Here is a 16140-nt window from a genome sequence, read left to right on the forward strand (position 1 = left end):
TTTAATCAAATTTTATGAAGTTTATATTAGAGTTTTGAAAAGACCAAATATGAAATTAATATTTTTAAATGTAATGGTATTTTTATGTAGTTTTAAATTGAATTATGAAATATAAAAATTATATTAAAATTTAAAATTTAAAAAAATTATTGGCCAAGTGTCATAATTTTGTATAATAAAATGTTATGCAATTGTTGCTCACCATTTGTTATGCAAGAATGCTATGTGGATCTTTGCCCAAAGTAATTTAATCAAATATTTGCATTATATTGTATAGAAATTATTAATTACATTTATTTTTACCATATATGTGCTCGTTGCAAAAAAAATTAAAATATTTTAAAACTCTCATATAATAAAATGTTAATAACTATAATTTTTCTATATTTCTATAATTTTGATAAAATCTATTCATTATTTTATTATTAATTTAGAGTTAATAATTTTTTTACGCCCGTAAGGCGTTTCTCTCTGAAATCAACTCCCCTCTCTGCCCACTTGTCATCCTTGTAAGCCACACGATTATATGTTAGACAATTGCAAAAGTTTCAGCCATTGATTCAAAGTGGTTACAAATTCGTTGCCCAAACAATTTGCGAGTTTATCGACACTGCCATTTGGCATCTGGTCGTAAACAATGAATAGCTCCATCCCCGCAGCTGAACCGGGCTCCAGTGCTACATGCGTCCCACGAACCCCTTCATTCCCTCCCTGAACTCTTTCGTTATGCATTTCACTGCGATTTCTTGGCCACTGCTAGGGAGAACGCCCATATAAACCTTCCCAAATCCCCCTGGTCCAAAACATTTTCATCCCTGAATCCACTGGTGGCGATGCGGAGTTCCTTGTAAATGAATCTATGGGGCCAAAAATCCTGCTCCCATTCTTCGATCTTTTCTCTAATGCCATATTGCCTTTGCTATGGAGCCAGAATCTCTGCAGATTCGCAGTTTGATCATTGCAGAAGATGTAAGGGTTTTTCTATATAAAAGAGATGTATTACATCTCATGCAATATGATCATATTTTGTTCAATCATCTCTCTGCAATCGGAATACACACTTCAGATGTTTATGTACTGTAAATCCATCTAACATAGCCTCAATTGTTTCAATTTTGTATCCATGGAGATTCAAGGGAAATCAGTAACAGATACATGGTTCGATGTCAGAGTGATATACTTAAGATTGAACTCTTGTTTTCTTAAAAGTGCACCAGATTGTTTTACGATTTTGTTTTCCGCTAGAAGCATGTCAACCGTTCTTGAGGTTAATGGCATTAGAATTCCTTCCGCAGACCAGACCTCCATGGAGATTCAGGGGAAATCAGTAACAGATACATGGTTCGATGTCAGAGTGATATAATTAAGATTGAACTCCTGTTTGCTTAAAAGTGCACCAAATTGTTTTACGATTTTGTTTTCCGCTAGAAGCATGTCAACCATTCTTGAGGTTAATGGCATCAGAATTCCTTCCGCAGAGCAGACCTCTTGCAAGCTGCGAAGAGACAGAGTAGATACAGAATTTGCTGAGGCAACTTATATCAGTACCGATAATCTGCGCACTAATGAGGGCTTGCCCTTTCAGCTCCATCATAGAGGCGAGCTCCTTGTTACAGGGAATTTTGAGAGATTGGGTTTGGAAAATCCCAAGGCTAGGAAAAAGGTCTAGACCATGGAATGTACCTCTGCAATATCTGTCGGATCTTCCTATATTCTATCGAGCAAGGCTGAAGTGCTTTCAGGTCTGAGTGCACCGTTCCTCGAAGTTTATGTGGCTGGGAAAGGCTTGGGTCGGCCCATTGTTTTGACCAAGATGGTGCACTTGCTACCTCGTAGGAAATGGATTCGATGCATTTCTTTGGATGCAATACCTGAAAATGATGATAATGATGGGCCAGGAATCGGTAGATCAAATTTGAAGTCTCAGGTGAACAAATTACATGTGCTTTCTGCACTCAAGTGTTTCAATTTTGTATCCATGGAGATCTAGGGGAAATCAGTAACAGATACATGGTTCAATGTCAGAGTGATATACTTAAGATTGAACTCCTGTTTGCTTAAAAGTGCACCAAATTGTTTTACGATTTTGTTTTCCGCTAGAAGCATGTCAACCGTTCTTGAGGTTAATGGCATCAGAATTCCTTCCGCAGAGGAGACCTCTCGCAAGCTACGAAGAGAAAAAGTAGATACAAAATTTCCCGAGGCAACTTATATCAGTACCGATAATCTGCGCACTAATGAGGGCTTGCCCTTTGAGCTCCATCATAGAGGCGAGCTCCTTGTTACAGGGAATTTTGAGAGACTGGCTTTGGAAAATCCCAAGGCTAGGAAAAAGGTCTGGACCATGGAATGTACCTCTGCAATATCTGCCGGATCTTCCTATATTCTATCGAGCAAGGCTGAAGTGCTTTCAGGTCTGAGTGCACCGTTCCTCGAAGTTTATGTGGCTGGGAAAGGCTTGGGTCGGCCCATTGTTTTGACCAAGATGGTGCACTTGCTACCTCGTAGGAAATGGATTCGATGCATTTCTTTGGATGCAATACCTGAAAATGATGATAATGATGGGCCAGGAATCGGTAGATCAAATTTGAAGTCTCAGGTGAACAAATTATATGTGCTTTCTGCACTACATTGTTTGAATATTGTTATTCTTTATATTCTTTATTGAGTATTTATATTCAGGGAAATTTCTGGATCATGTGATGCAGCTTTGCATCATTGCTTCCATTATTCTTAATAAACCACTATTCTTGATCAACCACAAGCCAGTAGGCCTACTTCTCCTCCCTGACAATGCCCTTAGAATAGTTTCACCAATTTTTTCCCGCCTTGCTTTAATCCCTCCTGTAAAGATATTAAGATATTTTTTTCATCTGATGCTTCTTTCAATTTTTCACCACCAAACTTCCATTATCAATCCAGATCTTCTTCAACCATAGTTTCAGTATGGCTACCTTTCCATCTTCACTTTTGACCTATATCAACAGGACCTAGGATACTGTTTAAACTCACAGAAAATTTTTATTACATTTTTTTACAACTAACTATCAAGACTTCAGTCATGATGGTTCAATCACTACCTGAGGCCACTTTCTCGAGAAATCAAGAACTATCAAAGCTTTACTAACATTCAAAGAAACTAACCTTTTTGAACAAGTACCTATTTAACAGTTATGATGGTTCAATGATTTCAATCACTAAATAGGTTCTTGGAGACCACTTTCTAGAAAAATTAAACCTGAGGAGAGTCTTTACCATTTATAAAACACTATTGAAAAATGGGATCCTGTTTAGACTTTGAAGCGACCACCCAATAGTATTTAACAGTCAAGACTGTAATTAACATAACTTAAATATAAGTTCCCTGTTTGATTTTTGAAAACTTCCCATTAGAGTGAAAATTGTTATTCCAATCGTTGGAAATATCCAACCAAGATTCCTTCTCTAATGAAGTTTTGATGTAATACCACAAATCTATACAGTCGTGATGAAAGAGTGAAAAATATAATTTTTTTAATTTTATGTTTCTGGTTAGGAAACCATGTTGCTGGAATTCTTGAAAAATTAAAGAGGGTAACTGAAAAAACAAAAACTTCTTCAATTGCATATTCTCCACACTTGGGATGGGTTTATCCCTTTTCACTTCTCCACACTTTAGGGATGGGTATGGCTCCATGATCAAAAGCTTAGCTTGGGTGAGGAGAGATCAAGCATCCTCTGGAAATAGACCCTGTGTGACCAACGTATTTAATGCATCATAGAGCCTTGGGAAAATCCAAGGTTATCAATATGCAGTCATCGGCAGTGAATTTAATACCGCTGCTGGTTGCATATTGTTCCCCAAAATCTAATCAAGTACGTTTCTTTGTCCACTGTTTGATATAATACTATGTATATGTAGACTGTTCCATGTGAACAAAGAAAGTGTTTTAAGGGGAGATAAAAGAACTTTTGTTTCTACTTCAATTTGGGCATTCTGTGTGCGCTTTTTTAATTTCCATAACCAAAAAGTGTTCCTGTCCATTAAATTGGAAACAAATAGAAATAGAAAATGAACAATTAAATTGGAAATTAAAATTTTGAAACCATTAAAAATTGAAAGCTTTGTATTAAATTTGAAATTAATGAAAATTGAGAACTGAATCATAAAATTTGAAAGTAGATTATTTTGAAATCTCCACGCCTTTTTTTTTAAGAATGAGGCTGGTTAGTCCCCTTAAGAAGCATTTATTAGGCCATATGTACAATATATTACAAATATCCACGCTGATAAACATCACATCCATCATACATCATTAACCAAATATCGCTGCATAGCAGCTCACTATAGAGAATTGAAACCGGGCGGGACGCAAATAAGCCGGCAGCCCCGCCGTTCAACCATGCACCCATGTGCGAAATCTCCACGCCTACCCCTGTTATTTTTTGTTTACCTCCACCTCCGATTCCAATGGTACCTACAGGGAAAAACCAAAGATTTACTAATTATGGGTGTAGTTTGACATCAGAGACAATGTCCATCAAATTGTTTGCAATTATTGAGTAGGATTACTAAAGGTGATCAGCAATAAACTCATAACATTTTCTACTGCAATGCCATTTTCTCTTTGTCTTAACTGTTTATAATATCTGTATGTTCAACAGGAAAATTTAGAAAAAAGATTATGTTCAGAAATCGAAGGATTCAACAGCTGCCATGATATTGAATCGTTTTACTGCGACAAAATCTTTTATGTTGAAGGAGGCGGAGAAGCAGGGGGAGAGCTATCACGCTTCAAGGAAGGTGTTAGGGTTGGTATGGGAATAGGTCTGGGGATGTGTCTTGGAATCGGCATTGGAGCCGGCTTGATGATCAGGACCTATCAGGCAACTGTGGGGCCTTTTAGAAGGCGCCTGCCCTGAGCAATTTGTGCTGCTTCACTCACAAGTTGTCGATAAAAGGAGATTTAATATGCCCGTCTGCAAGGAATTTCTTCAGTCTCCCTACTGACAAAACGGCACATTTTCTGAGAAAGGAATCCGGCTGGCAGCTCAAATATGATCACCGGTTTGTAAATTTTTGGTCCGTGAATAAAGAATTCTGCACAGAACCTCCAGAACTAGCTTGGTTTGTAAATTTTTGGTCTGTGAATAATGAATTCTGCACATAATACCTCCAGAGCCACTCCAGAACTGCCTTATACTCAGAGGGAGGAGAAATTGAGAGGTTGTACTTTACTAGCCAAAAATCTGTAAATAGATGGATACTTTTCGCTGGGGAATCTGGTAACGTGGAGGTCTATATCCTTCACAGGTAAACATAACAATAATAAAACCATGTAACCATACACGGATTCGACTGAAGTTTTGAATTTTCATATGTATTAGTTTGGAAGGGATTTTGGTTTTCCGTTTTAAAACTATCTATATTAATTAATTATTTGGGAATTATTTAAATTTCCAAATGAATAGAGAAAAAAATAACAGAATGTATTATTTAAATTTCCAAACGAATAAAGAAAAAAAATAACGGAATGTATTGTCCTTCTCGTGTCCTTGCGGGAAGGAAGTATGTTTAAGATGTATATCATCTAATTTTTTGTTTTTTGTTTTTTTTCATTATCTTCATAGGAAGGAAGTATGTTTAAGATGTATACTATTTAATAGAGAGGAGTATGAGATTGAGATTGAGCCCTAGAGCTATTCAAAAGATGAAAATAGTTTGATGTAGATCAGGCTAGATAACTGAATTCAGTTGCTTCATAGCCATATCTCTCATTCTACTTTCTCTTACAAAGGCTATCCTCAAGGGTTCATTTAGAACATGAGGCTCAGGAATTTCTACTTCTAATTGTAAATTAATTAAACCTACCCGTCCTTATTAAAAGCAAAGCAAGATTACATCATTTACTTTATGCCAAACATAAACATATATCATAAGTAATTTATACAAGAGGTGGAATTTCAATTCTACTTAAAAACAATTTAAGTCACTAAAATGTCAATGCATCTACTTCCTTGAAAAATAAAAAATAAAGCTTAAAGAGCAGACTCTATTAAAAGAACAATGTTCCAAATTAAGAACTAAATAATTGTTTCCAGACAATTGCTAGGTGATAAAGACAATTTGTCATGTTGAAGTCCTGGGATGTATACTATACATAGGTACTCTTCACTGCGTGTTTGTAAGTGCCACCACCAAGCAACATGAATGACATCGACCAGACATAAAGAATAGGGCTCTCTTAAAATAGGAGACAACATAGATTACATGATTTTTTGTAAGTGCCACCACCAAGCAACATGAATGACATCGATCAGACATAAAGAATAGGGCTCTCTTAAAATAGGAGACAACATAGATTACATGATTTCTTTGTCAACTGCAAAGCAAGGGACAATAGTAAGTTTCACAACATTGAGATCTTCAAGACCAAAATATGATGATAGCCTTTAAATTTTCAACTCTAAATTTCCAGAGAAGGTGTAACCTTTTACATAACGATCAAGCAATGAAATACATGGGGCTTTTACATAACCAAATGAAATCATTAAGATTAGGCAATGAAATACATGGGGTTCGGCAGCTTGAAGGTCCTGATCTCCTTGGTACTAGTGGTAATGCTTCTGAGGACAAGGGCAGTCCTTTGACAATAGCTCATATACAAAGGTTTCAAAGCTTCTATATTTTAAATGGCTAAACAAGATAGCTCTATATCTTAAATGGCTAAACAAGATTTGTTAGACCTGTGGATTTTAATATATGAAACTATTTATACTTGTGTTACCTGACTAATTGGCTCCCTTATGCAGCAATGTTCTTGGATCATATGCCCATTTCATATGGAATGTCTACTAAGTGGTTCCAGTTAATGGGGCATTGATTTGAGTGTTCAATATATTTTTGTTCTTTATCAAAATATTTTTTTGCTCTATTTGCCTTTTTCAATTTATGCGCATTGATTTGAGTGTTCAATATATTTTTATTCTTTATCAAAATATTTTTTTGCTCTATTTGCCTTTTTCAATTTATGCGCATTGATTTGAGTGTTCAATATATTTTTATTCTTTATCAAAGTATTTTTTTTGCTCTATTTGCTTTCTTCAATTTATGCCTTACAGCGTTTCCTTTGCAATATCTGGTGCAAATGCTAGTTAAATCTATTTTAAATACTAATTTCATATATATATATATATATATATACCTAAAAAGAATGTATTCATTAATGGCGAAACAACTCTTATGTTGGATGACATCTAACGATGGCGCGCACTGCAGCTGACCGCGAGGGTTTCAGACAGCCCTCCCTCTGCCACCTGAAGCTTAACCGCGCACCTGATCTGCCTGTTACCCGACCAAGTTATTCAGGCCCAACTGTCGTTTTCAAGATGACTTCGGATATTGTCGGTGATGTTATGGAAACGGAGGAGGAGGTAGACTATTCTGAAGACCCGCTTCCTTCACAGGTAATTTTTGGACGCCCTAATTTCATTTCGTCTGAGGCTGGCCCTAGCCATTCACCGCTTCCGTCGCCGCATCCCTCTCCGGTGGTAACTCTCCCGGATCCCCACCCCCCTCGACAGCCTGACGGATCCTCCCCTCACGAGCCCCCTGGCTTAGATCTCCCTCCTCTGTCGCCGGGGACTCTCCGTTTCCTGTCGACTGTCATCCCCCCGTCGCCATATTTTGACCCGCATCCTCCATCCACTTCGTTCCTGGCTGCATCATCTTCTGGACTCCCCTCTTCGTCGGTGGCCGGGCCTTCTGCTTCCCTCCTCTCGCCCTTGGGATGTTTTGAGACCCCTGCAGTCAGGGTCAGTTCATCAAAAGCGACTCCCCTGGAATGCTCCCTGGATCCATTAGTGGATCACCCTTCAGCACCGCATTCGGGAAAGAAAAGAACCAAGTGTGTCAAAGCAACCTCCAGGGACATATCTATTCGGTTCAGAGATACATCGGCTATTGGGGAGGTAGCCAGAATGGCAAACACCATTCTTGTAGGGCATGTTTGAGGGCGTGCATATTCGGCGACCCGGCTCACCCTTTGGGTGAAGGAGATTTGGGGAGGGGTCCTTAAAGATCTTCCTGAGGTGCAAGTCCTCCCCAGAGGTTGGTTCGCCCTACACTTCGCTAAGGAGAATTATACGGACATGGTATTAGCTAGGTATTGGCACATTGAGATGGCGCCGGTGTTGCTAAAAATATGGAGCCCCCTCTTCGATTCAGAGAGAGAACAGATAGGGGCTAGGCCGCTATGGGTTTGCTTGCCTGGGCTTCCCCTCCAGTACTGGAGTGAAGAAGTCTTCATTTGCATCGGGAACGCCCTGGATCATATCTAGACCATGATCGCACCTTCGTGGAGTCTAGGAACAGAACGCTTGCTCGCATCCTAGTACATCTGGACACACGCGAAGGCTTGGAGGAAAAGATTACTCTTCACTGGGGCAGATACACATGGGTTTAAATTCTGGACTACGAAGGGGTGCCATTTAGATGCCGTTGCTGCCATAGGGTGGGGCATATTTTCAAGGATTGCCCTCTCAACAAGAAACAAGAAGAATCCCCTGTGCCATCAATCATGCCCTCGAGGACTATATCTCTGATCTGTCAGCGTACTCCAGCATCGGACACCCCCATCAACATTCCTCATCAGGCACCTGGAGCAGCTCACAACACTATATCTCCGCTGGTTACCAGATCTCGGGCAGCCATAACATCTGCCTTCGCACCGGGTACATCACCCTTCCCTCCTTTGTCTATTTACTCCCTCGTTTCCTCTTTGCATTCTCCAGCTATGTCTGCTGCATTTTGCACTTTGCCCTCCTCCCCGGTCTTTGCTCCTTCCACACCCTCATTACATAAGCACCCCTCGCCATCATCCTCACCCTCATCATCTCGGGGGTCAAAACACAACTACAACCTACGTCCTCGTGCCCACACACTTGGTTCTCATCTGAAAATCGCTTGATTGGGTATTGCATCATCTGGGTTGACCCCCTTGTCCACCCGAGGGAGAAAATCTCATTTGTAAAAAGCTATCAGGAGGGCGGAAGCTGAGGTTTCATCGAGGCGACAATCCACCATCGTTGGGGTTCTTAGAGTAGTGAACACCCCTAGCAATCCTCCCCCATGAAGTGCCTTTCCTTCAATTGTCAAGGCTTGGCTAGTGCCTCCAAGAAACTAGCCCTGCACAGGCTGATTGAATCAGCTCCAGTTGACATTATCCTCCTCCAGGAAACCCTTGGCCCGGTCGACTCCATATCTGCCTTTTTATCCACCATCATCCCGGGATGGCAATTTACGACGATGGACTCCACTGGTAGATCGGGGGGCCTTGTGATTGGATTTAACCCAGCATCCATCAGGGCTCATGGTACATGGGGGGGACCTGGATTCCTGGGATTAGACCTCTTCTCGGCTGACCTGGGTATCAATCTCAGGGTAATCAACATATATTGACCCTGTCAACAAAGAGAATCATTCTGGAATCACTTACTGAGTTTATCTATCCTCTCAGCTGAGAATACCATTCTTGGGGGTGACCTAAATTTCTCTCTGGGATATAGCGAATCTTGGGGATCTATGGCACAGATTGACTCGATCACCGGATTTATGACCGACCTCCTGGAGCGTCATAATCTGATCGATGTTCCCATGAATAAACCGCTCCCCAACTGGAGGAACAGAAGAATTGGAGAAGCTGCTTTGGCTCGCAGATTAGATAGATTCATAATGAAAGGTACTCTGATTCAACAGCGCCATCATTATAAACAATGGGTTGGTTCTGGAGGAATATCTGATCACTATCCTATATACCTGGAGATATCGTGGCCAAACAAAAAACCAAAAGCCCCCTTCAAGTTCAACCATGGCTGGTTACAGGATCCCTCATACATCAAGTTGGTTAAGGAGTTTTGGATCCACAACCCGATTGATAGATCAGATTCTTTGGCAAAAGGTTTCTGCACGAACTTATCACAGCTCAAACATCTTTCTATCGAATGGGCCAGAGAAAAATACCAGAAGGATAACTCAACACTACTGCACATAGAATCTGAACTATCCTCACTTTCAGATGAAAGAGGCCTGGGGTACGTTACAGCTGAAGACAAATCCCATCTGGTGGAACTTGAAAATCAGAAGCAAAAAATTTTAAGGGAGCGAGAAGAATCCATTCGGCTCCGCAGTAGAGCCACCTGGCTAAAAGCTGGAGATGACAATACCCGTTTCTTTCACAATTATGCAAAAGGCAGGAAGGTAAAAAATACTATTTGGAGCCTCCCTCTGCCAGATGGTGGTGTAGCAGATACCTTCTCTAAGCTCTCTCATCTGGGATCAACCCACTTCAGAAATCTCTACAAGCAACCCCCGGGTTCAACTATTGCAGACATCATCAACATCGCTGGTCACTTCCCCAGGTTTGTAAATGAGGATGAGGCGGAGAATCTTTTTGATCCAGTGACACCTGAGGAACTTGAAAACACCATAAAGTGGTTCAAGAAGGATTGAAGCCCGGGGCCGGACGGGTGGACCATCGAGTTTTACATTACCTTCTATGAGCTGATCAACAATGATTTACTGAGGGTAGTGGAGGAATGCAGGGTATCTGGGTCACTGTACAATGCCATCAACACAACTTTCATAGCTCTGATCCCCAAATCTGATACCCCTTCCTCTTTTGATGATTATCGCCCCATCTCCCTTTGCAATGTGCTCTACAAGATCATCTCCAAAATCATAGCTAATTGCATCCGTCCTATTCTGTCTCGTCATATTGTCCCATATGAATTTGCATTCCTGGAACACCGTCAGATTCATGAAGCCATTGCAGTGGCTCAAGAAGCCCTTCACACTATCTGGACCAAGCACCACAAAGCCATTATCTTAAAGATTGATTTAGCCAAGGCTTTTGACCGAGTCCGTTGGCTCTACCTCAAGCTGCTTCTCATCCATCTGGGCTTCCCAAATAACTTCATCAATTGGATCATGGCCTGTATCACCACTCCCAATTTCAGTGTACTGATAAATGGGTCTGCATCCCAGTTTTTTCACTTTGAACGTGGTCTTAGACAGGGCTGTCCTCTGTCTCCCCTACTTTTCCTGATTGTCATGGATGGCCTGAGCCGACTTATCGATTCTACTAAGAGAAATGGGGAATTTAGTGGCCTCAAGATATTCGATGATTGCTTTCTCACCCACCTTCTTTTTGTGGAGGACGTCATGATCTTCCTTGATGGCAGCATAAGAGATTCCCGCTCCTTCTTGAACATTATCACTCTTTTCTCTTCTGCTACAGGGATGCTTGCCAACCATACTAAATCTTCCATTATTCTTTCCAGAACTTCTATCCAAGAGTCCCATCTGGCCCGCCATCTGTTTCCTTATAGCATCCATCCCTTAGACCATGGCCTCAAATATTTGGGTTTCTGGATCAAGCCTATCAGCTCAAAGATCACTGACTGGGTCTGGCTAGTCGCAAAATTGGAGAAACGCCTCAATATCTGGAGCCATCGATATCTCTCTAGAGCAGGTAGACTTGTACTGGTAAAAGCTGTCCTGGAGGCTACCCCGGTCTTTTGGATGGCACTAGCCTAGATTCTGCGAAGCATCCTGGCTAGATTACAACAAACTTGCAATAGGTACCTGTGGAATGGGAATCAGGATAAGCGCATATATGCATGGGTTGGATGGAAGAAGATCGCCACTCCCAAAAAATGGGGTGGATGGGGACTAAAAGACCTTCCTACATTCGCTCAAGCCCTTGCGGCAAAAATGGGGTGGACCTTACTCACTGGCAACAATCTCTGGACCAGCATAACATATCACAAATATATCTGGCCTCTCCACATCTTGGAATGGCTTCGACTACCAACCTGGCCTAATACTGGTATATCACCTGTATGGAAAGCACTTCTAAACTCTATGCCTCTTATCAAGGATAATCTGGTATGGAAAATCAATGACGGATCATTGGCTCGTATTGGTATGGACCCATGGAATGGTAGTGGCGGTAGGCATATTCTACCTGAAGCTCTCATCCGGCATCTACACTCCCAAGAGATTAAAGTTCTGGCTGACATTGTTGATCCACAAAACTCTTCCATATTAGATCAGCGTTGGAAATCCGCATTGCAGATCAATATCCCTCCTCTCTGGCACCAGGAATGGTCTGCATATATCAATGCATTATCAGAATCACATATCAGGATCAAACAAGGGTCGGATGAGCTCATCTGATATCATTCTGAGAACGGAGTTTACACACCTAAGACAGGGTATCTCACTCTGATATCGCACAAGGTTCTGGACACAATTTCATTTTGGTGGAAATCAATATGGAAGCTCACCGCTCCCCCCAGGCAGAAACTATTCTTTTGGTGTATCCTAAAGGGAGTAGTACCCACAGGGGAATATCTCATGCGTTGTGCGGTGCACCCTGTGCAAACGTACCTCCGAATCGAGCATCCATTTGTTTATAAACTGCTCTTCATTAACGTCCTTGTGGCAATCTGTATCATCCTCTATTCAATACACAGGCAAATGGGAAGGAGATGATATAATTCGAACCTGGGAAACTTGGTTTTATAATCACAAAAACTCCAAGCTACAAAGCCTGCCTATCATTATTAGCTGGTACCTTTGGCTGGCTCGAAATCGGGCGATCTTCGAAGAAAAACCTGTGAACTGGCCGCATCTAACCGCTCTCATCATATCGGCCTATAATGAGCTGCCTGAGCCGCCGCAACCTAGAACTAGAAGACCGCGTGACCCTCCGCATATAGAATATAGCACTCCATGGGCATTCTTCGATGGCGCTGCCCAACAACAGGGTTGTGGGGGAGGTTTTCTATTATACATTAATGAACATCACTTTTTCAAAGTAAAACTGGGGCTGGGAACTGGCACAAATAATTTCTCTGAGATTATCACCCTCCGTCATCTTTTGCATTTTGCATTGGGGCATAACTGCATGCACATTCGTATATATGGAGATTCGAAGATTGTCATTGATTGGTTCAACAATATTACCGTTTGCCACACACATTCTCAGCAACATCTTGGATGATATTAATATACTGAAGGCACAACTTATTGACATCACTTGTAATCATATCTACAAGGAACACAACAGCAGTGCCGACCAACTATCCAAGGAGGCCACGACACTTCCCAGAGGAGAGTGGATGATTCAGGAGCATCGAGGAACAAATGCATATCACTACTACCATCGTCCGTACATAGATACACACTATCACAGGGCAGCCAGCCCATGAGATACAGATCTGAAAAATGATATTTTTTGAACATTTTGTACATAGATGATAGTATTACATACCAGAAGCCCTGCGTGGCAATATGTATATATAACAGATCAACAAGGAACATCCTGCGTGATGATTTTTACTTTTGAACAGACATAATAGACATATAATTGTGGCTACATGTGGGAGAAGAACTTACAACATATGCACAATGCATCTACAATATGTAATTTTTCAAAGTCAATGAAAGATTACGATTTTTCCAATAAAAAAATATACCTAAAAAATTTACTCTTATTAATTTCTTTTACACATAAGATTCAATAAATTCGAATGTTAATTACACATAAGGGGTTCCTTTTATGAAATTGGCTTGGCAAACACTCTTCACCCTCGCCAATCTCCACACTCCATTTTCGTCCTCCTCTCCATTGGTTTTTTTACCACATTTTCATTGTCCTGTCCAAACGTTTTTTACCACCTGGCTGGTGGTGTCATACACGTCTGGGGTTGTCGGAACATCTGGTGTCGTCAGACCAGGCCAGGCTCAGTTCTCCGTTATAATATTCATTTTCGTCTTATCTTTAGTCAGTGTTGTCACTCTTTTCCCGCCCTCCAGCATCTAATGCACGTAATTGTCAGCTGCGTCAACGATTTGATTGTAGGACCAAAATGTTGTCACCTCAGGGCGTTTCAGATCAACCATGGTCAACGCCTGGCGAAGCATGCGTTCTTTGAAAACAAAATCATTGGGTTGAACAATACTTCCACTTCCACCCAACTTATCATTGGAAACAAAATCAGGGGGTTGAACAGTACTTTCACTTCCACTCGACTTATTGTATCCCGATTAATATAGGATTAATATGGCTTCTTTAAATTACAGACAGGTGTGGCATTTACAATATCCACCGTTGTTTTTGATGGTGAGAAAGCACATAAGAATAACAATAACAATGGACATACAAATTTATCCATTTATCTATCCCCGCTAGAGATGCCTTGGATTGGCTTTACTTCCTATGATGTGTTCATGAATACATATAGGTCTGTCAGATATTAATTAAAGCACAATAAGTTGAAAGATCTGAATGAAAAAAATAGTGACAATTTGTTCCTTCAAATTATAATATTCTTGGAAATGATAGCACAATTTTCAGAATTTATTTTATATTTTCTCATCTGAATCTCTCTTTTCAGCATTTGAAAAGTTCAATTCAAATTAGAATGGAAAACTAAGCAAACAAACAGCAAAAGTGTAAAACCACTCAAACGCACTAGATCAACCTAGGTTCACCTTGTGAGTTGAATGAAGATGGAGAACTAAAAATAAAAATAAATAAATTGTTACCAAACTGCATGTCAAAGGTCCTTTTTAAGAGAAAATCATATCTACATACAAACTTGCAGGCAATATTTTCAAACGTTCTATTTAGCTTAGCTTTTTCTAAGATAGCTTAAAATGTGTAGCCTTCTAAGTTGTCTTTTAGTAAATTGGTATATAACCATTGTCCACAGTGTCTCTGAAAATAATAATATGGAATACTAACATATTGAATAAATTACTATGAGCAAAAACATTGATAACCTTTGAAACTTGTGTAATACCCATAGGAACTTGCAATAGAAAACTAAACACCAAACAACAACGAGAAAATGGAGCAAATAAACACAAAAGCGAGCTTCTGGCAGAACTGGACTGAAGCAAAATCCCACAATCGAACTACCTTGAGAAATGTTATCACAAACAACGGCCACAATGCTCTTTGCTGCATGAATATTTTCTCCAGAAGTAACTGTCAAGTTGGTAATAATAGGTTTGGAGTGATTGTGAGTGAATGTATAGTGTGCCTGATTATGGGTCACCTTTATAAAAGAAGATTGTCTATTTGAGCTGTATTATGATGGGGTGTTGGATTCTAGATTAATTCACGATTTATGATTTTAAACGTAGAAAGTCAAATTGGAATTTGAATCATCAAGTCCATGCAAATCATGATTTGACTTAAAAAGGTCTAAATTCCAGTGATGCACGACTTGATCAGTGTCCAAAATTATGGACAATGGATACGAGGACATGGGTACAGTGTCAAGCGTAGTTATGTCTCTATTTATAAGTTTTGGTTTTGGTAAATTTTCACACTATAAAGGGTAGTGATAAAACCCCCCAGTGCAGGTACATGTTTATTGTAACTTTGTAAATCCTTGGATTTAAGCAATTGAACAGAGATTAAATGGAGTCGATATTTGGAAATCCTAATTGGAGGGAAATGCATTGTATCTGTATTGTACAATGTGCTATTTAATGGTATTGATGTAGTAATTCCCTTAATAAATTCTACCTCCTGTAGTTCCAGAGAAAATCGTATTTGACCATTATGTAGTTCCATTTGAAATCATATTTGACCATTATTAAGAATAGACAAACATGCTCAAAGACCATATCTAATGTTGCATGACCAAATTGAATATATATTATATCCGTATGAACGTTAAATCCTAATGAGAGAGCAACGATAACGATATGAGATCATCAGTGCTTCCAAGCACGTCGATTCTCTCGATTTACACAGAATTCTATACCTCAAACAAGTAATAGAAATCCATCCATATCATTGAATTCCTTTGCATTTTTAAGGTTGTATTCAGAGAATTAGGTGACAACTTATTCAGAGTATAATGAATACTTTGATTTCTTCGGTAATCTAGCTCCTTGTGTGCATTAAAGTCCTAATGGTGTAGTTATTAGAAATTTTTGTTATATTTCATTTCGTTTATAAAATAAACCATGACTCAGCCATTTGATTGGATTAAAGAATTGTTCACTAACATGGTGGATCATAGATCGAATAGGAATCACCTTCGAACAGGAATCATCGGTCGGTGGGTCCGTATCAT

The 16140-nt window shown here is 39.9% G+C and overlaps 2 protein-coding genes across 2 annotated transcripts; both read left to right on the forward strand.

Moving 5' to 3' along the window:
• The first annotated feature begins 1432 nt into the window (after positions 1 to 1432).
• LOC149161174 (uncharacterized protein At1g01500-like) lies at positions 1433 to 5374 on the forward strand. Its single transcript, XM_089434798.1, has 3 exons — positions 1433 to 1663; positions 1991 to 2599; positions 4645 to 5374. Exons 1-3 carry the CDS (start codon positions 1433 to 1435, stop codon positions 4900 to 4902), a joined length of 1098 nt encoding a protein of 365 aa, XP_089290924.1. The 3' UTR covers positions 4903 to 5374.
• Positions 5375 to 9562: 4188 nt separating this feature from the next.
• Positions 9563 to 10489, forward strand: LOC149161175 (uncharacterized). Its single transcript, XM_089434799.1, has one exon. It carries the CDS (start codon positions 9563 to 9565, stop codon positions 10487 to 10489), a length of 927 nt encoding a protein of 308 aa, XP_089290925.1.
• Positions 10490 to 16140: the final 5651 nt, after the last annotated feature.

The sequence above is a fragment of the Pinus tabuliformis genome, chromosome 5_2 (genome assembly GCF_031772625.1).
Source record: "Pinus tabuliformis cultivar Carrire ecotype Pingquan chromosome 5_2, CPIR1, whole genome shotgun sequence".
Lineage (NCBI taxonomy): Eukaryota > Viridiplantae > Streptophyta > Pinopsida > Pinales > Pinaceae > Pinus > Pinus tabuliformis.